Source organism: Tachyglossus aculeatus, chromosome X1 (assembly GCF_015852505.1).
Source record: "Tachyglossus aculeatus isolate mTacAcu1 chromosome X1, mTacAcu1.pri, whole genome shotgun sequence".
NCBI lineage: Eukaryota > Metazoa > Chordata > Mammalia > Monotremata > Tachyglossidae > Tachyglossus > Tachyglossus aculeatus.
Window position 1 is genome coordinate 134,389,487 of NC_052101.1, and position 25,241 is coordinate 134,414,727.

The 25,241-nt window shown below is 49.9% G+C and overlaps 1 protein-coding gene across 1 annotated transcript; it reads left to right on the forward strand.

The window, feature by feature from the left end:
* Nucleotides 1-401: 401 nt before the first annotated feature.
* On the forward strand, nt 402-13,903 carry PDP2 (pyruvate dehyrogenase phosphatase catalytic subunit 2). Its single transcript, XM_038772835.1, has 2 exons — nt 402-505; nt 9,766-13,903. The coding sequence occupies exon 2, from the start codon at nt 9,817-9,819 to the stop codon at nt 11,392-11,394; it is 1,578 nt and encodes a 525-aa protein (XP_038628763.1). The 5' UTR covers nt 402-505; nt 9,766-9,816; the 3' UTR covers nt 11,395-13,903.
* The last annotated feature ends 11,338 nt before the right edge of the window (nt 13,904-25,241 follow it).

Consider the following 25,241-nt stretch of genomic DNA (forward strand, 5'->3'; position numbering starts at 1 on the left):
ATATTTCGGAGCCAGGGGTCGGTCCTTTTTTCCCTTCTGGGTAGGGACCGTCTCTCTATGTTGGCAACTTGGATTTCCCAAGCGCTTAGTACAGTGCTCTGCACACCTTAAGCGCTCAATAAATCCGATTGATTGATTGATTGATTGATTTTCCCTAAGCAGTCCCACCGCGGGCGGCTCAGGCGGGGGGGGCCGGGCGGGAGCCAGGGAGGGGGCGGGCTCAGTTCGTCGCTCCGCGGCGCATCCGCCTCTGTGATTGGACGGTTTCCCTGCCCGTCTACGTAGGAGCCAATCGCGGCAGGAGGAGGGGCCGCCGGGGCTGGGAGCCAAGGGGGAGGTGCGGGACGGGGGGACGGAGCAGAGCGGTGGGCTAGTTAGCGGGCCCGGTGGCTAGTTAGCGGGCCCGGTGGCTAGTTAGGCAACGAGGGGGGCTTGGAAACGACCTCTTTTGCCGGACCGGACTCTCGCCTCCACCCCCCCCCCAGCCCGTCGCGTGGTGGTCCAGGTAAAAAGGGAGATTTCGGGCTTGGGAGGCAGAGGTCATGGGTTCGAATCCCGCCTCTGCCACTTGGCTGCCGTGTGACCTGGGCCAAGCCTTCTATCCCCCCCCCAGCGCTTCGTACAGTCATCATCATCATCAATCGTATTTATTGAGCGCTTACTATGTGCAGAGCACTGGACTAAGCGCTTGGGAAGTCCAAATTGGCAACATACAATCAATCAATCGTATTTATTGAGCGCTTACTATGTGCAGAGCACTGGACTAAGCGCTTGGGAAGTCCAAATTGGCAACATACAATCAATCAATCGTATTGAGCGCTTACTATGTGCAGAGCACTGTACTAAGCGCTTGGGAAGTACAAATTGGCAACACATAGAGACAGTCCCTACCCAACAGTGGGCTCACAGGCTAAAAGGGGAGACAGAGAACAGAACCAAACATACCAACAAAATAAAATAAATAGGATAGAAATGTACAAGTAAAATAAATAAATAAATAAGTAAATAAATAGAGTAATAAATATGTACAACCATATATACATATATACAGGTGCTGTATATACAGAGACAGTCCCTACCCAACAGTGGGCTCACAGTCTAAAAGGGGGAGACAGAGAACAAAACCAAACATACTACCAAAATAAAATAGAATAGATATGTACAAATAAATTAAATAGAGTAAAAAAAAAATATGTACAAACATATATACATCTATACAGGTGCTGTGGGGAAGGGAGGGAGGTAAGATGCGGGGATGGAGAGGGGGACGAGGGGGAGAGGAAGGAAGGGGGCTACAGTGCTACAAATGCTATCGTTATTATTGTAGTGGCTAGAACGCGGGCTTGAGAGTCAGGAGGTCGTGAGTTCTAATCCCGACCCTGCCCCTTGTCTGCTGTATGTCCTTGGACAAGTCACTTCCCCGGGGCCTCAGCCACCTTATCTGTAAAATGACTGGGAGCCCCACGTGGGACAACCTGCTTACCTTGTTTCGACCCCAGCGCTTAGAACAGTGCTTGGCCTGCTTAACAAATACCATCATTATTATATATAATAATGTATATTTGCTATATATGTTTGTATGTATTTATTACTCTATTTTGTACATATTTATTCTATTTATTTTATTTTGTTAATATGTTTTGTTTTGTTCTCTGTCTCCCCCTCCTAGACTGTGAGCCCGCTGTCGGGTAGGGACTGTCTCTAGATGTTGCCAACTTGGACTTCCCAAGCGCTTAGTGCAGTGCTCTGCACACAGTAAGTGCTCAATAAATACGATTGATTGATTGCTGAATGTCCTTGGACAAGTCACTTCACTTCTCTGGGCCTCAGCCACCTCATCTGTAAAATGGGGATTAAGGCTGGGAGCCCCACGTGGGACAACCTGCTTACCTTGTTTCGACCCCAGCGCTTAGAACAGTGCTTGGCCCGCTTAACAAATACCATCATTATTATATGTAATAAAGTCTATTTGCTATATATGTTTGTATGTATTTATTACTCTATTTTATTTGTACATATTTATTCTGTTTATTTTGTTTTGTTCTCTGTCTCCCCCTTCTAGACCGTGAGCCCGCTGTTGGGTAGGGACCGTCTCTAGATGTTGCCAACTTGGACTTCCCAAGCGCTTAGTGCAGTGCTCTGCACACAGTAAGCGCTCAATAAATACAATTGATTGATTGCTGTATGTCCTTGGACAAGTCACTTCACTTCTCTGGGCCTCAGCCACCTCATCTGTAAAATGGGGATTGACTGTCAGCCCCACGTGGGACAACTTGATTACCTTGTTTCGACCCCAGCGCTTAGAACAGTGCTTGACCCGCTTAACAAATATCATCATTATTATATATAATGTATATATGCTATATATGTTTGTATGTATTTATTACTCTATTTTATTTGTACATATTTATTCTCTTTTATTTTGTTAATATGTTTTGTTTTGTTCTGTCTCCCCCTTCTAGACTGTGAGCCCGCTGGTGGGTAGGGACCGTCTCTAGATGTTGCCAACTTGGACTTCCCAAGCGCTTAGTGCAGTGCTCTGCACACAGTAAGCACTCAATAAATACGATTGAATGAATGAATGTTGGCTGTGAGCCCGCTGTGGGTGGGGACCGTCTCTATATGTTACCAACTTGGACTTCCCAAGCGCTTAGTACAGTGCTCTGCACACAGTAAGCGCTCAATAAATACGATTGAATGTATGAATGAATTATAGCGGGCAGGGGTTGGGGGGGGGGCGAGGGACTGTAGCAGGCCCCAGGGTTGGGAGGGCTGTGGGTCGTAGGGGGTTGCATCCCCCCCCCCCACCAAGACTGTAAACTCATCGTGGGCAGGGAATGTTATATCGTACTCTTCTAAACGCTTAGTACAGTGCTCTGCACTCAATAAATTTGACTGGGGTTGGGGGAGGTGGAGTGGTAATTGTGGTATTTAAACACTTACTATGTGCTAGGCACTGTATTAAGTGCTGGGTTGGTCTCCAGCAAATCGGGTTGGACATAATCTCTGTCCCACCCGGGGCTCACAGTTTCTATATGTTGCCAACTTCTGCTTCCCAAGCGCTTAGTACAGTGTGCTGCACACAGTAAGCGCTCAAATACGATTGAATGAATGAATGAATCCCCATTTTACGGATGAGGAAACTGAGGCCCAGAGAAGTGAAGCAGCTTGCCCAAGGTCACACAGCAGAATAGTGGCAGAGCCAGGGTTAGAACTCATGTCCTAACTCCAGGCCTGTGCTCTATTGGGCAAGCGTGACTCAGTGGAAAGAGCCTGGGCTTGGGAGTCAGAGGTCATGGGTTCTAATTCCGACTCTGCCACATGTCTGCTGTGTGACTTTGGGACTCAGAGAAGTGACTTGCCCAGTTCCCTCATCTGTAAAATGGGGATTAAGACTGTGAGCCCATGTGGGACAACTTGATGACCTTGTATCCCCCCCCCCAGCGCTTAGTGCTTTGCACATAGTAAGTGCTTAACAAATGCCATCATTAACAGTGCACATAGTAAGTGCTTAACAAATGCTGTAATTATTGTAGTGGGTAGAACACGGGCCTGAGAGTCAGAAGGTCATGAGTTCTAATCCCCACCTTGCCACTTGTCTGCTGTATGTCCTTGGGCAAGTCACTTCACTTCTCTGGGCCTCAGTTCCCTCATCTGTAAAATGGGGATTAAGACTGTGAGGCCCAAGTGGGACAACCTGATTACTTTGTATCTACTCCAGGGTTTAGAACAGTGCTTGGCACATAGTAAGTGCCCAACCAATACCATTATTATTATTATTATTACCCACCTATTAGTGGTGCTTTGGGGTGGGTGTTCGGCTAATCATTGGTGGTGCCTGAGTGTGAGGGACTAGCAGAGCTTTTCCAACTGGCAAAGTTTCTCAGCTGGAGCAAGCACCTCTGCCCTTTAAACTTTGTGTGGACCCACAGTCACCTGAGCAGATTTATCTCATGTAATCAGTAGACCTGTTCCTTTCCCACTCTCTTCCGCTTTCTTCCTCTTCTCCCCCACCCCCTGGATGACACAGTCTCTTCTGCTGCTCTCTCCCGCGGAGGCCTCTTTTTTTAAATTATTTTTTTAATAATAATTTTTATTATTTTTTTAATGGCATTTATTAAGCGCTTATTACGTGCAAAGCACTGTTCTAAGCGCTGGGGAGGTTACAAGGTGATCAGGTTGTCCCATGGGGGGCTCACAGTCTTCATCCCCATTTTACAGATGAGGGACTGAGGCTCAGAGAAGTTAAGTGACTTGCCCAAAGTCACACAGCTGACAAGTGGCAGAGCGGGGATTTGAACCCATGACTTCTGACTCCAAAGCCCTGGTTCTTGCCACTGAGCCACGCTGCTTCTCTTCTCCCACTCCCCCAGACTCCCCGGGAAAGGAGGAGGTGTTGGCTTCCTTCTCTCACTCCAGTGTCGCTTTAGCACTAGAGAAGCAGCGTGGCTCAGTGGAGAGAGCCCAGGCTTGGGAGTCAGAGGTCATGGGTTCAAATCCTGGCTTCGCCGCTTGTCAGCTATGTGACTTTGGGCAAGTCACTTAACTTCTCTGTGCCTCAATTAGCTCATCTGGAAACTGGGGATTAAGACTGTGAGCCCCATGTGGGACAACCTCATTACCTTGTATCCCCCCCAGCGCTTAGAACAGTGCTTTGCACATAGTAAGTGCTTAACAAATGCCATCATTATTATTATCTCTCCTCCCCCTTCCCTTTTCTTCCCCTCCTTTGAAGTTCCCAGCACTTAGAACAGTGCTTTGCACATAGTAAGTGCTTAATAAATGCCATAAAAAAGTCCATATTATTCACCTCTACCACCCCCTCCAGATTCTTGTAGCCATCATCTATCGCCCCCCAGACCCCACCTCCAACTTTTTAAAACCATTTTGACCCCCTTCTCACCTTCCTTCTCTCCTTTTCCATGCCCACTCTGATCCTCTGAGACTTGAACGTCCACATGGATGTCCCCAGTGACTCCTCTGCCACCCACCTTCTATCTCTCCTTGACTCTGTCAACCTCCTTCTCCACTCCACCTCACCCACTCACCAACGTGGTCACACCCTCAACCTCATCATCTCCTACCGCAGCACTATCTCCACCCTCACCAACTCTGAAATCCCTCTTTCTGATAATAACCTTCTCACCTGCCTCCTCTCTCACACTCCTCTCCCCTGTAAATCTATATTACTCCCTCACAGAGACCTCTGCTCTCTCAACCCCATCCATCGCTCTCAGTGCATCACACCCCACCTCGCCTCCCTGTCCCCTTTACCCACACTTGATGACCAGATTACTGCTCTCAACTCCACCCTCTCTACTCATCTCAACTCGCTCGCTCTCCTTTCCCTTCGTCACTCTTGCACCACTCACCCACGGCCTTGGATCACTGCCACTGTCTGCCTCCTTTGCTCTTATGCTCGAGCTGCTGAACGCTGCTGGTAATAGTCTAAACACCAAGCCAACCTTGTTCACTTTCAATTTATCCTTTCAATCAATCAATCAATCAATCATATTTATTCTTTCCTGCCTTAACTCTGCCCTCTCCTCTGCCAGGCAAAACTATTTTTCTTCCCTTATTAACACTCATGCCCATCACCCCCGTCAGCCGTTCTAAACACTTAACTCTCTCCTCCATCCCTCACCTCCAATGATCTGGCCACCTACTTCATTAGTAAAATTAACACCATCAGGTCTGAGCTCCCCAAAGTCACCCCTCCCCTGTCTCCATCCCCCCGGCTCTCAACCCTCCCCACTACTTTCCCATCCTTCCCAGCAGTATCTTCAGATGAGATCTCCCCACTCCTCTCAAGTGCGACCCCCATTCCCTCTCATCTTCTGAAAACTCTTGCCCCTTCCCTCCTCCCCTCCTTAACTTCCATCTTCACCTGCTCACTCTCCACTGGTTCCTTCCCCTCTGCCTTCAAACATGCCCACATCTCCCCTTCCTAAAAAAACCCCTCTCTTGACCCCACTGATCCTTCTAATTATCACCCTATCTCCCTCCTACCCTTCCTTTCCAAACTCCTAGAACAAGTCGTCTACATTCACTGCCTCAAATACCTCAACTCCAACTCTCTCCTAGACCCCCTGCAATCTGGCTTCCGTCCCCTACACGCCACCGAAACTGCCCTCTCAAAGGTCACCAATAACCTCCTTCTTGCCAAATCCAGTGGCTCCTACTCTATCCTAATCCTCCTCAACCTCTCAGCTGCCTTTGACACTGTGGACCATCCCTTTCTCCTCAACACGCTAGCCAACCTTGGTTTCACAGTCTCCGTCCTCTCCTCTTATCCCTCTGGCCATTCATTCTCAGTCTCCTTCGTGGGCTTCTCCTCTTCCTCCCACCCCCTTACTGTAGGGGTTCCTCAGGGGTCAATTCTCAGTCCCCTTCTGTTCTCCATCTATACTTACTCCCTTGGTGAACTCATTTGCTCCCACAGCTTCAACTATCATCTCTTCGCTGATGACACCCAACTCTACATCTCCACCCTTGTTCTCTCTCCCTCCCTGCAGGCTCATATCTCCTCCTGCCTTCAGGACGTCTCCATCTGGATGTCTGCCCGCCATCTAAAACTCAACATGTCCAAGACTGAGCTCTTTATCTTTCCTCCCAAACCCTGTCCTCTCCCTGACTTTCCTGTCACTGTAGACGGCACTACCATCCTTCCTGTCTCACAAGCCCGCAACCTTGGTGTCATCCTTGACACCACGCTTTCACCCCACACATCCAGTCTGTCACCAAAAGCTGCCGGTCTCACCTCCCCAACATCGCTAAGATCCATCCTTTCCTCTCCATTCAAACCTCTACCTTGCTGGTTCAACTCTCATCCTATCCCGACTGGATTAATGCATCAGCCTCCTTTCTGATCTCCCATCCTCCTGTCTCTCCCCGCTTCAGTCTATACTTCATTCTGCTGTCCGGATTGTCTTTGTACAGAAACGCTCTGGGCGTGTCACTGCCCTCTTCGAAAATCTCCAGTGGTTGCCTATCAACCTTCGAATCAAGCAAAAACTCACTCTCGGCTTCAAAGCTCTCCATCACCTCGCCCCTTCCTACCTCACCTCCCTTCTCTTATTCTACAGCCCAGCACACACCCTCTGCTCCTCTGTCGCTAACCTCCTTACTGTGCCTTGTTCTCGCCTGTCCCGCCGTCGACCCCCGGCCCATGTCCTACCTCTGGCCTGGAATGCCCTCCCTCCACGCATCCGCCGAACTGGCTCTCTTCCTCCCTTCAAAGACCTACTGAGAGCTCACCTCCTTCAGAAAGCCTTCCCAGACTGAGCCCCCGCTTTTTCTCCTCCTCCTCCCCTCCCCACAGCACTTTTGTGTATATTTGTACATATTTATTACTCTATTTTATTAATGATGTGTATGTAGCTATAATTCTATTTATTCTAATGGTGTTGACACCGGTTTACTTGTTTTGTTGCCTGTCTCCCCCCTTCTAGATTATGAGCCCGTTGTTGGGTAGGGACCGTCTCTATATGTTGCTGATTTGTACTTCCCAAGCACTTTGTACAGTGCTCTGCACACAGTAAGCGCTCGGTAAATACGGTCGAATGAATAGTTGAGCCCAAGGATCCCTGGAATGGGCCGTGGCCACCGAACCTCTCAGTTGCTCCTGGAATCAGGGCAACCTGACCCCAGGACCCCTCCCGAAGATGATGATGATGATATTTGTTAAGCGCTATGTGCCCAGCACTGTTCTAAGCGCTGGGGTAAATACAAGGTTATCAGGTTGTCCCATGTGGGGCTCACAGTTGTAATCCTCATTTTACAGATGAGGTAACTGAGGCACAGAGAAGTGAAGTGACTTTCCCAAAGTCACTCAGCAGACAAGTGGTGGAGCCGGGATTAGAACCCAAAACCTCTGACTCCCAAGCCCGTGCTCTTTCCACTAAACCACAAGATGTAGCCAGGGCCGGTGGTGTGGCTTGGAGTTTTGGGGCTAGGGTGTAGCAAGGACTTAGATGGTCATGGGATCTGGTCTCTAAACCTGAGCTTCAGGAGTTTGCTTGTTAAGTGCTGACAGTGTGTCTGGTGCTATGCTAAGCATTGGGGTAGGTACAAGACAATCAGATCAAGCGCTTAGTACAGTGCTCTGCACACAGTAAGCGCTCAATAAATACGATTGAATGAATGAAAGATCAGTATCAGTCCCTGCCTGCCTCGCATGGGGCTCCCAGTGTAAGGGGGAATGAGAAAAAGGTACTTGAATCCCCATTTTATAGGGAAAACGAAGGCCCAGAAAAATGAAGTGACTTGTCTAAGGTCACACAGAGCAGGCAAGGAGTGGCATCTAGGATTAGAGCCCAGGTTCTCTGATTCCCGGGCTCTTTCCACTGGGCCAAGGTGTTTCTCCTCCATTATTATTATTATCACCCCAGCGTTTAGAACAGTGCTGGGCACATAGTAAGCGCTTAACAAGTACCATCATCATTATTATTATTACCACCCCAGCGCTTAGAACAGTGCTGGGCACATAATAAGCGCTTAATAAGTACCATCATTATTATTACCACCCCAGTGTTTAGAACAGTGCTGGGCACATAGTAAGCATAGGGACTGTCTCTATATGTTGCCAACTTGTACTTCCCAAGTGCTTAGTACAGTGCTCTGCACACAGTAAGCGCTCAATAAATACAATTGATTAACAAGTACCATCATCATTATTATTATTATTACCACCCCAGCGTTTAGAACGGTGCTGGGCACATAGTAAGCACTTAGCAAGTACCATCATTATTATTATTACCTCCTTCCCCTCCCCACAGCACCTGTGTAATATACTCTATTTATTTTCCTTGTACATATTTAGTCTATTTATTTTATTTTGTTAATATGTTTTGTTTTGTTGTCTGTCTCCCCCTTCTAGACTGTGAGCCCGCTGTTGGGTAGGGACCGTCTCTATATGTTGCCAACTTGTACTTCCCAAGCGCTTAGTACAGTGCTCTGCACACAGTAGGTGCTCAATAAATACGATTGAAGGAATGAATGAATGAATGGAGAACTGCACTTCTTGCCTGGATAATCTTACCTCCTGAAGACCATAGGTTGAGATCGAGGGTGGCCGGGAGACGAAACAACATTACTGGCTCTGCTTCTGACGGACTGTGGTGCTGAGCCCCCTGAATGGTAACTTCTGATGGTACTTGTTAAGTGCTTACTATGTGTCAAACACAGTCCCTGTCCCACATGGGACTCAGTCTTCAGTGGGAGGGAGAACAGGTATTGAATCCTGACTTTTTTTTTTTTTACAGTTGAGGAAAATGAGGCACAGGGGAGTGACATGCCCAAGGTCACACAGCTAGCAATTAATAATAATAATGATGATGGCATTTATTAAGCACTTGCTATGTGCAAAGCACTGTTCTAAGTGCTGTGGAGGTTACAGGGTGATCAGGTTGTCCCACGGGGGGCTCACAGTCTTAATCCCCATTTTACAGATGAGGTAACTGAGGCACAGAGAAGTTAAGTGACTTGCCCAGAGTCATACAATTGGTGGAGCGGGGATTTGAACCCATGACCTCTGACTCCAAAGCCCATGCTCTTTCCGCTGTGCCACGCTGCTTTGTTTTTCCTGCCTCAGAAAAAGTACTTGAAGAATAAGACCTTGCTTCAAAGTGGCTGGAGCTTGATGTGGAAATCTCTTCTCCCTCCCATTTTAAGCTTGGGGCTACCCGATGTATTTGCCACGTGTTCTGCGTCCCAGAATTTTAATTCCCCAGATGACAATTTTAACGTGGCGTGTCTACCTTTCAGGTTGAGAAATCTGGTTTCCTGAAGGAATCGGGCCAGCCAGTTTGGGTTTTCATGATGTCAAGGACTGTGTCGTCCTGGATCTTGAACTGTGCGAGAAATGGCATTGTCGCCACTTTGCAAGGGAGAGGGTGCGGGTACCCGAGATGCGTCCAAAAGAGGAGTAAGATGAAATGGACGAGTCTCTCGCGAGGGCCGCTGGCCTCGCGGGCCGGCGCCGGCTTGATGCTGGTGAGGACCCAGCGGCACACCTCCACGGAGGAAGAGTTTCACTTCCAGCTGTCCCCAGCCCAAGTGGACGACGTCCTGCGGGCTGCTGAATTGTCCCATAAGGTCCTCGAGTGTGACGGGAGAAATCCCAGCCGTGCGGTGCTGAGGTTCGAAAGCAACCAGCTGGCCGCCAACACGCCGAACGAGGATCGCAGGAGTGCGGCCACGTGCCTGCAGACACGGGGGATGATGTTTGGCATCTTTGATGGGCACGCGGGCCCCGCCTGTGCCCAGGTGGTGAGCGAGCGGCTCTTTTACTATGTCGCGGTCTCGCTGCTGCCCCACCGGACCCTGGAGGAGATGGAGCACGCCCTGGAGTGCATGAAGCCGGTGCTGCCCATCCTGCAGTGGCACAGGCACGCGGGTGACTCCGTTTCCCAGGTGGTGGCCTCCCTGCACTCCGACCACCTCCGCGTGTACTGGCAAGAACTGCTGGAGCTGCATGCGGAAACGGGGCTCAGCGTCGAGGAAGCCCTGAAGCACTCTTTCCGGCGGCTCGACTCCGACATCTCGCTGGAGGTCCAGGCCCACGTGGAAGATGAGCTGACGCGGAACCTGGCCCTGCAGGTGGCTTTCTCCGGGACCACCGCGTGCGTGGCCCATGTGGACGGCCTCCACCTTCACGTGGCCAATGCCGGGGACTGCCGGGCGGTCCTGGGGGTTCGGGAGGAAGGCGGGGCCTGGTCATGCCTCCCCCTGACCCGGGACCACAACGCCTCGAACCGGGCCGAGCTGTCGCGGCTGAAGGAGGAGCACCCGGCGTCCGAGGAGCGGACTGTGGTTGTGGATGGCCGGCTACTGGGCGTCCTCATGCCCTCCCGGGCTTTCGGCGACGTCCGCTTCAAGTGGAGCAGGGAGCTGCAGCGGAGCATCCTGGGTAGGGGCTTCGACGTCGAGGCGCTCAACATCTACCAGTACGACCCCCCGAACCTCCTCACCCCACCGTACCTGACGGCCGAGCCAGAGGTCACTTACCACCGCTTGCGGCGCCAGGATAAGTTTCTCGTCCTGGCCTCGGACGGTCTCTGGGACCTGCTGGCCAATGAAGATGTGGTGAAGCTCGTGGCCGGGCACCTGGGGGGGGCCGGTCCCCCAGAGCTGGAGCCGCCCGTCGACCGGACGCCGGGCCCACTGCGCCGGAGGAAGGCCGGGCCGCTACCTCCCCGTGACCAGAACGCCGCCACCCACCTGATCCGCCACGCCCTTGGCAGCAACGGGAGCGGGGACACTGACCGGGAGAGGCTGGTGGCCATGCTGACTCTGCCCGAAGACCTGGCCCGCATGTATCGAGATGATGTCACCGTGACCGTGGTCTATTTTAACTCTGAAACCGTTGACCTATACAACCGAGGGAACCAATAGCTCCATTTGGGACCAAGGATGCTCTCTTGTCCCCCGCCATCGAGCTGCGGATGAGAACCGAACTTTCTCTGGTAGAGGGTGGGCCTTAACACATAGAAGGATCGGTAGATAGACCTTTGGGAAGCTTCGCCACCCACTTGGGTCCTGGCCCGTCATGTCCCCTCTTCCCTCCCACCCCCAGGGAGGGATTGGAACCAGAGAAAGGTCCCCGATGCAGCCGGTGGACTAGGCCATGCCGCCGTGGAAACAACTCCTTTGGGGTTCCAGGCCTCGGGGCGGGGAGCAGGGAGGAGCAGATTCCTGACCTGTGACTAGGAGACCCCTTAGGTTGCATTTTCAGCTTCTGCTGAAAACCTCTGGATACTTTCAAGCTTGCTGGTAGGTTTGGGCGTTCTTCTCCAGGTTAGGGCATTTCCCGGGGGAAAGTTGAGCTTCCCTTTCAGCCAAGAGTTGGAGTCTAGAAGGTTTGAAGCGGCCTCCCGCCACTTCTGGCCATGGGCAGAGCGGGCCTGCTGGTTTAGGGGGACCCTAGGTTCCAGCTTGGGGGTGATGTGCGATCACTTTGAACACTCAAAGGAAGGCCCCTAGAAAAGTGCTAGAATTCCAGAGGAAAATGGAGCGTGGACCTGATTTGCTGGAGTTGGATCATGGCCACTTAAATTGCCCCACTGGCAACTTGCTGAACATCAAGTTACAGGCCACTGTTTTCCACTGAAGTAGGTTCTGTTGAGCTTAGCTGGGACTTTTCTTCTGGGGCAAACAAACTCTGGTGAGATTCAGTGTGCCTTGGGACTGATGGACATCGAATGTTGCAAGTTCTCTGCTTTACACTTGAAGGGGGCTCTGCCTCCAATCACAAAAACCTTTTTCCTAGGTGGGGGTGTAGTGTGAAGTTTTCCACGTGTTTGTGTGTGCACATGTGCCCCGGCCTCCCGTGGTCGCGGGGGCACCTCCAGGTTTAGGGATTGTGTTCCACTTTTCCCAGACACAAGAAAAGGAAGCCCCAGGCACTTCTTCCTACTTTACTGGCAAGGTTGACCTTGTTGGGTTTGGCTTCTGTGCCTTCTTTCCATTATCCCACTTCCATTGCTGTTGGGAAGTGGGAATGGAGAAGCCACTGCTTACCGAAGAGGTTGTGACTCCGGAGAACCACCTGCGATGGGGAGAGTCGGTTAGGACACTAGCCCAGTGCTGAGGTGCCGTCGGTTTGGGCTGGGCACTGCGAACGCCTCTTCTTCTGCCAGCTCCTCTTCCAGTTTGCCCTTTGTGCTGGCCCTGAGCCATGTCTGGTGGTCATTCCAGTAACCCATCCAGGGGTGCCAGCTCCATTTTGCCAGGCAGACAAATCCGGGCCTCGGTGTCCAGGGGAAGCCACGGCTGGCCTTTGCTTGGAGGCACTCTTTGACCCTGGCCACGCTGGCCCTTAAAGGGATTCACTTCCAGAGGTGCTGCCTCTGTCCCTTTACCTTTCTGAAGGGAAAAGCCAAGCAGCCTACTGCCGGGCTCTCGAGTTGGTGGCCCCTCTGGCGCCTACAGGGCTGCTTAAGTTAGGGGCCGAGGAGGAAAGGCGCCCTAGACTCTCGAATTTCGGTAGGGATGAGTGCCCACCTCTTTGGACAGATTGAGCTCGGAGCCTTGCTGCTTCAGCGCCTGCCTGAGAGGTAAATGCCCAATTTGCGATTCATAGAGGACTGCAGCGCCGGAGGGAATCTGGACTGATGGATGCATTCTAGAGTGGCCGAATCTGGGAGAAAGCTAGTATCGCAATGGAAATTTCTTGAAAACAGTATCAGTTATTTTCTCCCCCTCTCCCTGAGAGGTAAAAATCTCCTCGCTCAAATTGCCTCATTCAAGATGTGGCTAAGGAGCTTTTACGCGAATGCTCCATCTTCCGTGTAGCACCGGCAGGGCGACGGGAGAGACCAGGCAAGTCCTCGCTCCCGAGCTGCCAGACGATCCGGCTCCTGGAACCGTGGCCGCAACGGACGGTTCAGCCCAGGTTAAGATGAACGTGGCAGATGAAGTTGCTCAGTCTCCATCACTTTCCAAGAAGCGTTTACTGCCACATCTCCTTGAAGAGACGGCGATGCTTTGTTCCTGTGCGCTCTTCCTGGCTGCGGACTATCTCAGTTAAGGCTGTAGGGTGGGACTTGGGGAACTTTGAGGCAAAAGTCATAGCGTTTAAAGAGTACTTTCAAAGACTGCTGATGGGTAAAAGTAGATTGGGAAATCGCTACTCCATTCTGTGGTGTCAAGAAGTGCGTGCCACAGCAAGTGTGGTCCCGCTCGCTGATAACTTGTTTCCCCCACGGCTCCCAGAACAGTGCCTTTACTTCCTGGTGCAATTAGCGGCAAGTCTCTAGACTTGGCCTAGAGGTCTGAGCCGTCTTGTCAGGGTGGGAGGCTTAATGGGACTATTCTTAACCTGATGCTTCAGGCTGAACTTGCTTGCTGACCTGACCAATGGGATTCATTCTTTTGCCACACACACTCTCTCTCTCTCTTTCTCTCTCTCTGTTTGTATATGTGTGTGTTCTCCCAAGTGCTTAGTACAGTGAGTACAGTACAACAGAGTTGATAGACACATTCCCAACCAAAAAAGAGTTAGAGTTAACAGTTTAGAAGGGGAGACAGACATGAAGGTGAATACCAAATGCCCAAAGGGTACAGATCCAAGTGCATAGACGATGCAGAAGGGAGAGGGAGTCGTGGGTAGGGGAGGAGGGAAGAGATCTAAATCCGGGAAGACCATTGGACTCTGGACTCTTCTAGAATGAGTCTTGTTTCTTCGGAAGAGATCTAAATCCGGGAAGACCATTGGACTCTGGACTCTTCTAGAATGAGTATTGTTTCTTCCTTGTCCCTGATTTTTTTTTTGATGGCATTTATTAAGCGCTTACTATGTGCAAATCACTGTTCTAAGTGCTGGGGAGGTTACAAGGTGATCAGGTTGTCCCACAGGGGGGCTCATAGTCTTAATCCCCATTTTACAGATGAGGGACCTGAGGCACAGAGGAGTTAAATGACTGACTTGCCCGAAGTCACACAGCTGACAAGTGGCAGAGCCGGAATTTGAACCCATGACCTCTGACTCCAAAGCCCAGGCTCTTTCCACTGAGCCATGCTGCTTCTCTTAAATATCTGTAATTTTCTAACTTGTAGCTGGGCAAATGGTGGCTTGTAAATCCAGGCCAAGAAAATTTTGCAAACTTTTCTTCCCTTTTGTGTTGCTGCTGGTTTGGGCTCTTGCCTGGATCGGGCCCACTGAGGTGGGGTGATTCTTGGAGCCAGAGTTCACCTTCACCAGGAGGTCCGACAGGACCTTGTGAATAAGGCAGCCTGTGTCCGTGGCAACCTGTGACCTCTCCTACCGGCTTAATTCCAACTCTCTCCTCCATGCAGAGGTTGGGAAACACTGAACGGGAGAGCGGCGGCTTACCGAAGCCCCGTGGGAACTTTGCCAGTTGTGGGGGTGCTCGGGGGCACTGCCTCATCTGTGCCCCATTCCCACCGGGGGCCATGCCATGCCCTCAGGAGTTCTGCTCTTTTCCTTTTCTTCACCTCCCTTCTGCATCTTCCTGACTTGCTCCCCTTCATTCACCCACCCCAGCCCCACAGCACTTAAGTACATATCTGTAATTTATTTATATTAGTTTCGGTCTCCCCCGTCTAGAATGTAAGCTCATTGTGGGCAAGGAATGTGTCTGGTATGGTGTTGAACTCTTCCAAGGCTTAGATCAGTGCTTTGCACACAGTAGGCACTCAATAAATACAATTGACTGACTGAGCTTGGTGGCCCGGGCCTTTTCCCTGCTATGAACATGGTGCTGTGGTAGTGATTAAGGACACCTCCTCACTGCTCACCTTAATACCTTTGGGGAATGACTGCCTGTGGTGCTTTAGCTGGTGCTTGGGGGGGTGGGGGGGCAGGGGGTGGTCAGGTACATGGCTACCACCTAAAGACTGTACTCTCCCCTCTAAGGGAAAGGCATAAAATGGTACTTGTCTGCTGTGTGACCTTGGGCAAACCACTTAACTTCTCTGTGCTTCAGTTACCTCATCTGGAAAATGGGGATTAAGACTGTGAGCCCCACTTGGGGCAACCTGATTACATTGTATCCATCCCAGGGCTTGGCACATAGGAAGCACTTAAATACCATAGTTATTAACTCTTATTATTAATTATGGGATTAAAGTACATTGTGCCAAGTCCTGGGACAGATAAAGGAGAATCAGGTCAAAGCCAGAGGCCCCATTCCTCCTAGTCTGTGAGCCTCAACTGGGATGGGAGGGAAGGGAGAGCAGGAATCAAGCCCCATTTTACAGATGAGAAAACAGGCCCGGAGAGGTGAAGTCAGTTGCCCAAGGTCACCCGGCAGTCCAACGGCAGAGCTGGGACTACAAGTACCTGAGCCTCCAGGATCCACTAGATAACTCTGCCTCTCCTCTCCCCTCTATGGGTGTATCATCCCTTCCTAGCTGGGCTCTGATCACTTGCTTTTCTGACTTTGCCTTTTGTGCTTGTTTCTTTCTTGTCTTCTGACTCGATTACTTAACTTTTGTGAGAATTCCCTTTTTGTCTGTCCCCTCAGTCTGGGCGGAAGGGGCTGGGGGAGCGTCTTTCCTCAGCCGCACTCACACATGTGATCAGTCAACTCTGCCATCGCTGCTGCGGTGGAAGGGGGGTGGGCCCGAGCCCTAGCCACCCCCGTTCACTTTGGCCTGCTTTACCTGGCTGGGGGCACACTTGGCACTTTCCCTCCCCTTCCTGCCCAAATTCCCAGCCAGCCTTGTGGCTGAGGCCTCTCCCCACTCCGCTCCAGCCCATCCTCCCGCTGCTGGCTGCGCTTAGCTGCTTGCGGCCGGGGGGGCCTCCCCACCCTCCTGGCTGCAGCTCTTCCCAACCAGGGCCAAGCTCCACCTCTAAAAAGCTGTGGGCAGTCAGCCACTTCCATTTGTTACAACAGAACAGCTGGTGGGGGCACAGCGTGAGAGCTCTCTCAAAGGCTGCCTGGCAGCCGTTACTAGGGGTACCAGTGAAGTGCTGGTTACACGTTCCTCCGAGGGCCTCTTCCTCCTCAAGTCAGACCAAGGATAATCACAGTTGTGGATCCGTTAAGCTCTTGCTATGTGCCAAATACCGTACTCCGCTCTGGGGGAGATATGACAATCAGGTTGGGACACAGTCCTTGTCCTGCATTGGGCTCGCAGTCCAAGTAATAATGATGACAGTATTTGTTAAGCACTTACTATGTGCTAAGCACTGGAGTAGATACAAGCTTATCAGGTTGGACACGGTCCCTGTCCTACGTGGGGCTCCCGGTCTTAATCCCCATTTTACAGATGAGGTAACGGAGGCACAGTGAAGTGAAATGCCCAAGGTCACAAGGACAAGTGGCAGAACTGGGATTAGAACCCAGCTCCTTCTGACTCGCAGGCGTGGCTCAGTGGAAAGAGCCCGGGCTTTGGAGTCAGTGGTCAGGTGTTCAAATCGTGGCCCCACCAATTGTTAGCTGTGTGACTTTGGGTTAATCGCGTCTCTGTGCCTCAGTTACCTCATCTGTAAAATGGGGATTGACTGTGAGCCCCCCGTGGGACAACCTGATCACCATGCAACCTCCCCAGCGCATAGAACAGTGCTTTGCACATAGTAAGCATTTAATAAATGCCATCATCATTATTATTATTATTATTCTAAAGGGGAGGGAGAACAGGTCTACAATCCTGAAGAAATTGAGGCCGGCCTAGAGAAGTGAAGTGACTTGCCTAAGATGACACAGCAGGCAAGTAGCAGAGATGGGATTTGAACCCCGGTCCCCTGCCCCTCGGACCCAGGCTCTTTCCCCTGGACAGCACCTGCTTTCCAGAAAGAAAGGGACAGGCCAAAGTGAAGACTCTAAAACCTTATTTTATTTTGTTAGTATGTCTGGTTTTGTTCTCTGTCTCCCCCTTCTAGACTGTGAGCCCGCTGTTGGGTAGGGACTGTCTCTATGTGTTGCCGACTTGTACTTCCCAAGCGCTTAGTACAGTGCTCTGCACACAGTAAGCACTCAATAAATACGATTGATCGATTAAGAGTCTTGAAATTGGCTGGTAGGGACTGGTCTTCAGCCCTGAGTGCACGGTAACTGCTGGGCCATTAACCCCTTTTCTCCACTTTCAAAGGGTGAACCAGGCAATTCAGTAAGCTAAAGTGCGGTTAGAGGCTGGAAAGAGGAAGGGCAGGGAGGAAGTGGGGCAACAGGTGATTCCACCGAACCCCGCAGAATCACGTCAGCCCTGGGCTGAGGAAGTGGCGGAGCGTCGAGCTGAACTGGGATCTCGCCCAGGGCCCAGGTTTCTGGAAGTTCAAGGTGGGGTGTGGAGGGGGCCTCTGGGAGCAGCACTGGAAAGGGAAAGCAGGAGGGACCAAGATGGGACGTGCAGGGGAGAAGACCAAAAAGGGGATGAGGGATTCAGGGGCTCAGAGCCGCAGCACTCGGCCAGCCGCTGCTCCTGCCGTGGTTCCAGCACCAGACTGGCACTGTGGGGCTCGTGCAGAACACGATGGGGCCTGTCCCCTTTTCCCCTCTTCACTCCACTGCCTGGACCAATTTTCTACGACATTCATTCAGTCATATTTATTGAGCGCTTACTGTGTGCAGAGCACTGTACTAAACATCTTTCTGGACGTGTCTCCCTGGCTTTTCAAAAACCTCCAATGGTCGCCTAACTACCTCTCCATCAAGCAGAAACTCCCAACCATTCGCCTTAAAGCACTCCATCAGCTTGTTCGTTCATTCATCCATTCATTTGATTGAGAAGCAGCATGGCCTAGTGGGTACAGCATGGGCTTGGGAGTCAGAAGGTCATGAGTTCTAATCCTGACTCCGCCACGTGCCTACTGTGGACAAGTCACTTGACTTCTCTGGGCCTCAGTTCCTTCGTCTGTAAAATGGGGATTGAGACTGTACCTGTGGAACAGGGACTTTACCCAACCGGATATGCTTGTATCCACCCCAGTGCTTAATACAATGCTTGGCACATGGTAAGCACTCAACAAATGCCATTATTATTGTATTGAGTGCTTACTGTCTGTACAGCACTGTACTAAGTGCTTGGGAGAGTCCAGTACAACAATTCACAGACACATTCCCTGCCCTTTCTTCCTTCCTTCAATCATATTTATTGAGCGCTTACTGTGTGCAGAACACTGTACTAAGCGCTTGGGAAGTACAAGTTGGCAACATATAGAGACGGTTCCTACCCAACAGTGGGTCTAGAGGGGGAGGCAGACAATAATAATAATAATGGTATTTAAGTGCTTACTATGTGCAAAGCACTGTTCCAAGCGCTTGGGGGATACAAGGTAATCAGGTTGTCCCATGGGGGGCTCACAGTCTTAATTCCCATTTTCCAGATGAGGGAACTGAGGCCCAGAGAAGTTAAGTGGCTTGCCCAACGTCACGCAACTGACAAGTGGCAGAGCCCAGATTCAAACCCATGACCTCTGACTCCGAAGCCCGGGCTCTTTCCACTGAGCCACGCTGTTTTTCTAAATTTAAATTAATTAATTTATATTATATAAATAGATTACAGATACACACGTGGTCCTACACCCCAGCTCGCATGCTCCTATCTCCTTGCCCTCTTCACTTTGGGGAAGAGAAAGAATTAGGGCATTCGTCTGTGGCTTTAGGCAGAATTGGGAGGAGATGGGGCAGAAACAAATAGCGGGAGGAGGAAGAAAGCAGCTGGCCTCAGGTTGCTGCAGAAAATTTTCCTCTTCTATTCCGCTAGGCTGTCTAGGGAATTGTGTGTGTGTGACACCCCATCTTTGGGCTATCCTCTGGTCCTACTCTTTGTGCTTCCCACTGTGTGTGTGTGGCGGGGGGGAGAGACACTTGTTACCCTTGCTCATGAGCTGATTGCTTCTGTGGAGACAGCTGAGCCATGAGCCGATAAACTTAGAGATAATAATAATGATATTTTATGTGCAAATAATAATAATGGATTTCTTAAGCGCTTACTATGTGCAAAGCACTGTTCTAAGTGCTGGAAAAGCTAAGTCAGTCAAACTCAGTTGTGGGGGGAGACAATGTTCCATTCAAATCAAATGTAACAATAACCCACAACTCTTGGACCAACTGTTCTAAGCGCTGGGGAGGTTACAAGGGGATCAGGTTGTCCCGGGGAGGGCTCACAGTTTTAATCCCCATTTTACAGATGAGGTAGCTGAGGCACAGAGAAGTGAAGTGACTTGCCCAAAGTCACACAGCTGACAGTTGGCGGGGGTGGGATTTGAACCCATGACTTCTGACTCCAAATAATAATAATGATGGCATTTATTAAGTGGTTACTATGTGCAAAGCACTGTTCTAAGCGCGGGGGAGGTTACAAGGTGATCAGGTTGTCCCACGGGTGGCTCACAGTCTTAATCCCCATTTTACAGATGAGGTAGCTGAGGCACAGAGAAGTGAAGTGACTTACCCAAAGTCACACAGCTGACGGTGGGGGTGGGATTTGAACCCATGATCTCTGACTCCTAATAATAATAATAATAATGACAGCATTTATTAAGCGCTTACTATGTGCAAAGCACTGTTCTAAGCGTGGGGGAGGTTACAAGGTAATCAGGTTGTCCCACAGGGGGCTCACAGTCTTAGTCCCCATTTTACAGATGAGGTAACTGAGGCCCAGAGAAGTGAAGTGACTTGCCCAAAGTCACACAGCTGACAGTTGGTGGGGGTGGGATTTGAACCCATGACCTCTGGCTTCAAAGCCCGGGCTCTTTCCACTGAGCCACACTGCTTCTCAATGTTGAAGTGAGAGAAATATCTTGAGGAGCAAAAGCCAGTCAGGAGCATGGGTGAAGGGAGTTGGAAGCAGCATGGCCTAGTGAATAGAGCTCAGGCTTGCGAGTCAGAAGGACCTGGGTTCTAATCCCAGCTCTGCCACATGTCTGTGCCACCTTGGGCAAGTCAATTTCTCTGGGCCTCAGTTCCCTCATCTGTAAAATGGAGGTTAAGAGTTTGAGCTCCATGTGGGACAGGGTCTGTGAACTTGTATCTACCCCTGCGCTTAGAACAGTACTTGGTACATACCATAATTGATAATGATGATGATGGCATTTATTACATGCTTACTATGTGCAAAGCACTGTTCTAAGCACTGGGGAGGTTACAAGGTGATCAGGTTGTCCCACAGGGGGCTCACAGTCTTCATCCCCATTTTCCAGATGAGGGCACTGAGGCCCAGAGAAGTGAAGTGACTTGCCCAAAGTCACACAGATGACAATTGGCGGAGCCGGGATTTGAACCCATGAACTCTGACTCCAAAGCCCGTGCTCTATCCACTGAGCCATGCTGATAAGCGCTCAGTACAGTGCTCTGCACACAATAAACGCTCAATAAATACGATTGAATGAATGAAAAGTAAGCGCTTAATAAATACCATCATTATTCCCAAGCGCTTAGTACAGTGCTCTGCACACAATAAGCACTCAATAAATACGATTGATTGGTTGATTAGGTTGCAACAGCGTTACCCACCTCATGCATGTCGTTCCAAGACTCGCCCACTAGGTGGGGGTGTTTCACTTTGTAATCCAATAGCCTAGCGCTTAACAAATAATAATCAATCAATCAATCGTATTTGAGCGCTTACTGTGTGCAGAGCACTGTACGTAGCGCTTGGGAAGTACAAGTTGGCAACATATAGAGACAGTCCCTACTCAACAGTGGGTTCACAGTCTAGAAGGGGGAGACAGAGAACAAAACCAAACATATTATCAAAATTAAATAGAATAGATATGTACAAGTAAAATAAATAAATAGAGTAATAAATATGTACAAACATATATACAGGTGCTGTGGGGAAGAGAAGGAGGTAAGACGGGGGGTGGAGAGGAGGACGAGGGGGAGACGAAGGAGGGGGCTCAGTCTAGGAAGGCCACCTGGAGGGGGTGAGCTCTCAGTAGGGCCTTGAAGGGAGGAAGAGAGCTAGCTTGGATGGGCAGAGGGAGGGCATTCCAGGCCAGGGGGATGAGGTGGGTCGGGGGTCGATGGCAGGACAGGCGAGAACGAGGGACGGTGAGATTGGCAGCAGAGGAGCGAAGGGTGCGGGCTGGGTTGTAGGAGAGGAGGGAGATGAGGGAGGTGAGGTAGGAGGTGGCGAGGGGATGGACAGGCTTGAAGCCCAGGGTGAGGAGTTTCTGCCTGATGCGCAGATTGATTGGTAGCCACTGGAGATTTTTGAGGAGGGGAGTAACATGCCCAGAGCGTTTCTGGACAAAGACAATCCGGGCAGCAGCATGAAGTATGGATTGAAGTGGGGAGAGACATGACGATGGGAGATCAGACAGAAGGCTGATGCAGTAGTCCAGACGGGATAGGATGAGAGCTTGAACGAGCAGGGTAGTGGTTTGGATGGAGAGGAAAGGGCGGATCTTGGCAATGTTGTGGAGTTGAGACCGGCAGGTTTTGGTAACGGCTTGGATGTGAGGGGTGAACGAGAGAGTGGAGTCGAGGATGACACCAAGGTTGCGGGCTTGTGAGATGGGAAGGATGGTAGTGCCGTCAACAGAGATGGGAAAGTCAGGGAGAGGGCAGGGTTTGGGAGGGAAGACAAGGAGTTCAGTCTTGGACATGTTGAGTTTTAAGTGGCGGGCAGACATCCGGATGGAGATGTCCTGAAGGCAGGAGGAGATGCGAGCCTGGAGGGAGGGGGAGAGAGCAGGGGCAGAGATGTAGATTTGGGTGTCATCAGCGTAGAGATGATAGTTGAAGCCGTGGGAGCGAATAAGGTCACCAAGGGAGTGAGTGTAGATCGAGAACAGAAGGGGACCAAGAACTGAACCTTGGGGAACCCCCACAGTAAGGGGATGGGAGGGGGAGGAGGAGCCTGCAAAAGAGATTGAGAATGAACGACCGGAGAGATAAGAGGAGAACCAGGAGAGGATGGAGTCTGTGAAGCCAAGGTTGGATAGCGTGTTGAGGAGAAGCGGGTGGTCCACAGTGTCGAAGGCAGCTGAGAGGTCGAGGAGGATTAGGATATGGCATTTATTAAGCGCTTACTCTGTGCAAAGCACTGTTCTAAGCGCTGGGGAGGTTACAAGGTGATCAGGTTGTGCCACGGGGGGCTCACAGTCTTAATCCCCATTTTACAGATGAGGGAACTGAGGCACAGAGGAGTTAAGTGACTGACTTGCCCGAAGTTACACAGCTGACAATTGGCAGATTCGGGATTTGAACCCATGAACTCTGATTCCAAAGCCCGGGCTCTTTCCATTGAGCCACGCTGATAAGCGCTCAGTACAGTGCTTTGCACACAGTAAACGCTTAATAAATACGACTGAATGAATGAATGAAAAGTAAATGCTTAACAAATACCATCATTATTCCCAAGCGCTTAGTACAGTGCTCTGCACACAGTAAGCGCTCAATAAATACGATTGAATGAATGAATGAATGAAAAGTAAGCGCTTAACAAATACCATCATTATTCCCAAGCGCTTAGTACAGTGCTCTGCACACAGTAAGCGCTCAATAAATACGATTGAATGAATGAATGAATGAATTATTAGGTTGCAACAGCATTACCCACCTCATGCATGTCGTTCCAAGGCTTGCCCACTAGGTGGGGGTGTTTCACCTTGTAATCCAATAGCCTAGCGCTTAACAAATAATAATAATAATGATAATGGCATTTATTAAGCGCTTACTATGTGCAAAGCACTGTTCTAAGCGCTGGGGAGGTTACAAGGTGATCAGGTTGTGCCACGGGGGGCTCACAGTCTTAATCCCTATTTTACAGATGAGGTAACTGAGGACCAGAGAAGTGAAGTGATTTGCCCAAAGTCACACAGCTGACAATTGGTGGTGCCGGGATAATAATAATAATAATAATAATAATAATAATAATAATAGCATTAATTAAGCGCTTACTATGTGCAAAGCACTGTTCTAAACGCTGGGGAGGTTACAAGGTGATCAGGTTGTCCAATGGGGGGCTCACAGTCTTAATCCCCATTTTACAGATGAGGGAACTGAGGCCCAGAGAAGCGAAGTGACTTACCCAAAGTCACGCAGCTTACAATTGGCGGAGCCGGGATTTGAACCCATGAACTCTGACTCCAAAGCCCGGGCTCTTTCCACTGAGCCACGCTAATAAGTGCTCAGTACAGTGCTCTGCACACAGTAAACGCTTAATAAATACGATTGAATGAATGAATGAAAGACAAGTAAGCGCTTAACAAATACCATCATTATTCCCAAGCTCTTAGTACAGTGCTCTGCACACTAAGCGCTCAATAAATACGATTGAATGAATGAATGAATTATTAGGTTGCAACAGCATTACCCACCTCATGCATGTCGTTCCAAGACTCGCCCACTAGGTGGGGGTGTTTCACCTTGTAATCCAATAGCCTAGAACTTAACAAATAATAATAACTATGATAATGGCATTTATTAAGCGCTTACTATGTGCAAAGCACTGTTCTAAGCGCTGGGGCGGTTACAAGGTGATCAGGTTGTGCTATGGGGGGCTCACAGTCTTAATTCCCATTTTACAGATGAGGGAACTGAGGGACAGAGAAGCGAAGTGACTTGCCCGAAGTCACACAGCTGACAATTGGCGGATTCGGGATTTGAACCCATGAACTCTGACTCCAAAGCCCGGGCTCTTTCAACTGAGCCACGCTGATAAGCGCTCAGTACAGTGCTCTGCACACAGTGAACGCTTAATAAATACGATTGAATGAATGAATGAAAAGTAAGCGCTTAACAAATGCCACCATTGTTCCTAAGCGCTTAGTACAGTGCTCTGCACACAGTAAGCGCTCAATAAATACGATTGAATGAATGAACGATTGAATTATTAGGTTGCAACAGCATTACCCACCTCATGCATGTCGTTCCAAAGTTTGTCCACTAGGTGGGGGTGTTTTACCTTGTAATCCAATAGCCTAGCGCTTAACAAATAATACTAATCATAATGACAATGGCATTTATTAAGCACTTAGTATGTGCAAACCACTGTTCTAAGCGCTGGGGAGGTTACAAGGTGATCAGGTTGTGCTATGGGGGGCTCACAGTCTTAATCCCCATTTTACAGATGAGGGAACTGAGGGACAGAGAAGCGAAGTGACTTGCCCAAAGTCACACAGCTGACAATTGGCGGATTCGGGATTTGAACCCATGAACTCCGACTCCAAAGCCCGTGCTCTTTCCACTGAGCCACGCTGATTAGCGCTCAGTACAGTGCCCTGCACACAGTAAACACTTAATAAATACGATTGAATGAATGAATGAAAAGTAAGCGCTTAACAAATACCATCATTATATCCAAGCGCTTAGTACAGTCCTCTGCACACAGTAAGCGCTCAATAAATACGATTGAATGAATGAATGAATTAAAAGTAAGCGCTTAACAAATACCATCATTTATTCCCAAGTGCTTAGTACAGTGCTCTGCAGATAGTAACTGCTCAATAAAAACGATTGAATGAATAAATTAATTATTAGGTTGCAACAGCATTACCCACCTCATGCATGTCGTTCCTAGGCTTGCCCACTAGGTGGGGGTGTTTCACTTTGTAATCTAATAGCCTAGCACTTAACAAATAATAATAATAATGATAATGGCATTTATTAAGCGCTTACTATGTGCAAAGCACTGTTCTAAGCACTGGGGAGGTTACAAGGTGATCAGGTTGTCCCACGGGGGGCTCACAGTCTTAATCCCCATTTTACAGATGAGGGAACTGAGGCCCAGAGGAGTTAAGTGACTTGCCCAAAGTCACACAGTTTACAATTGGCGGATTCGGGATTTGAACCCATGACCTCTGACTCCAGAGCCCGGGCTCT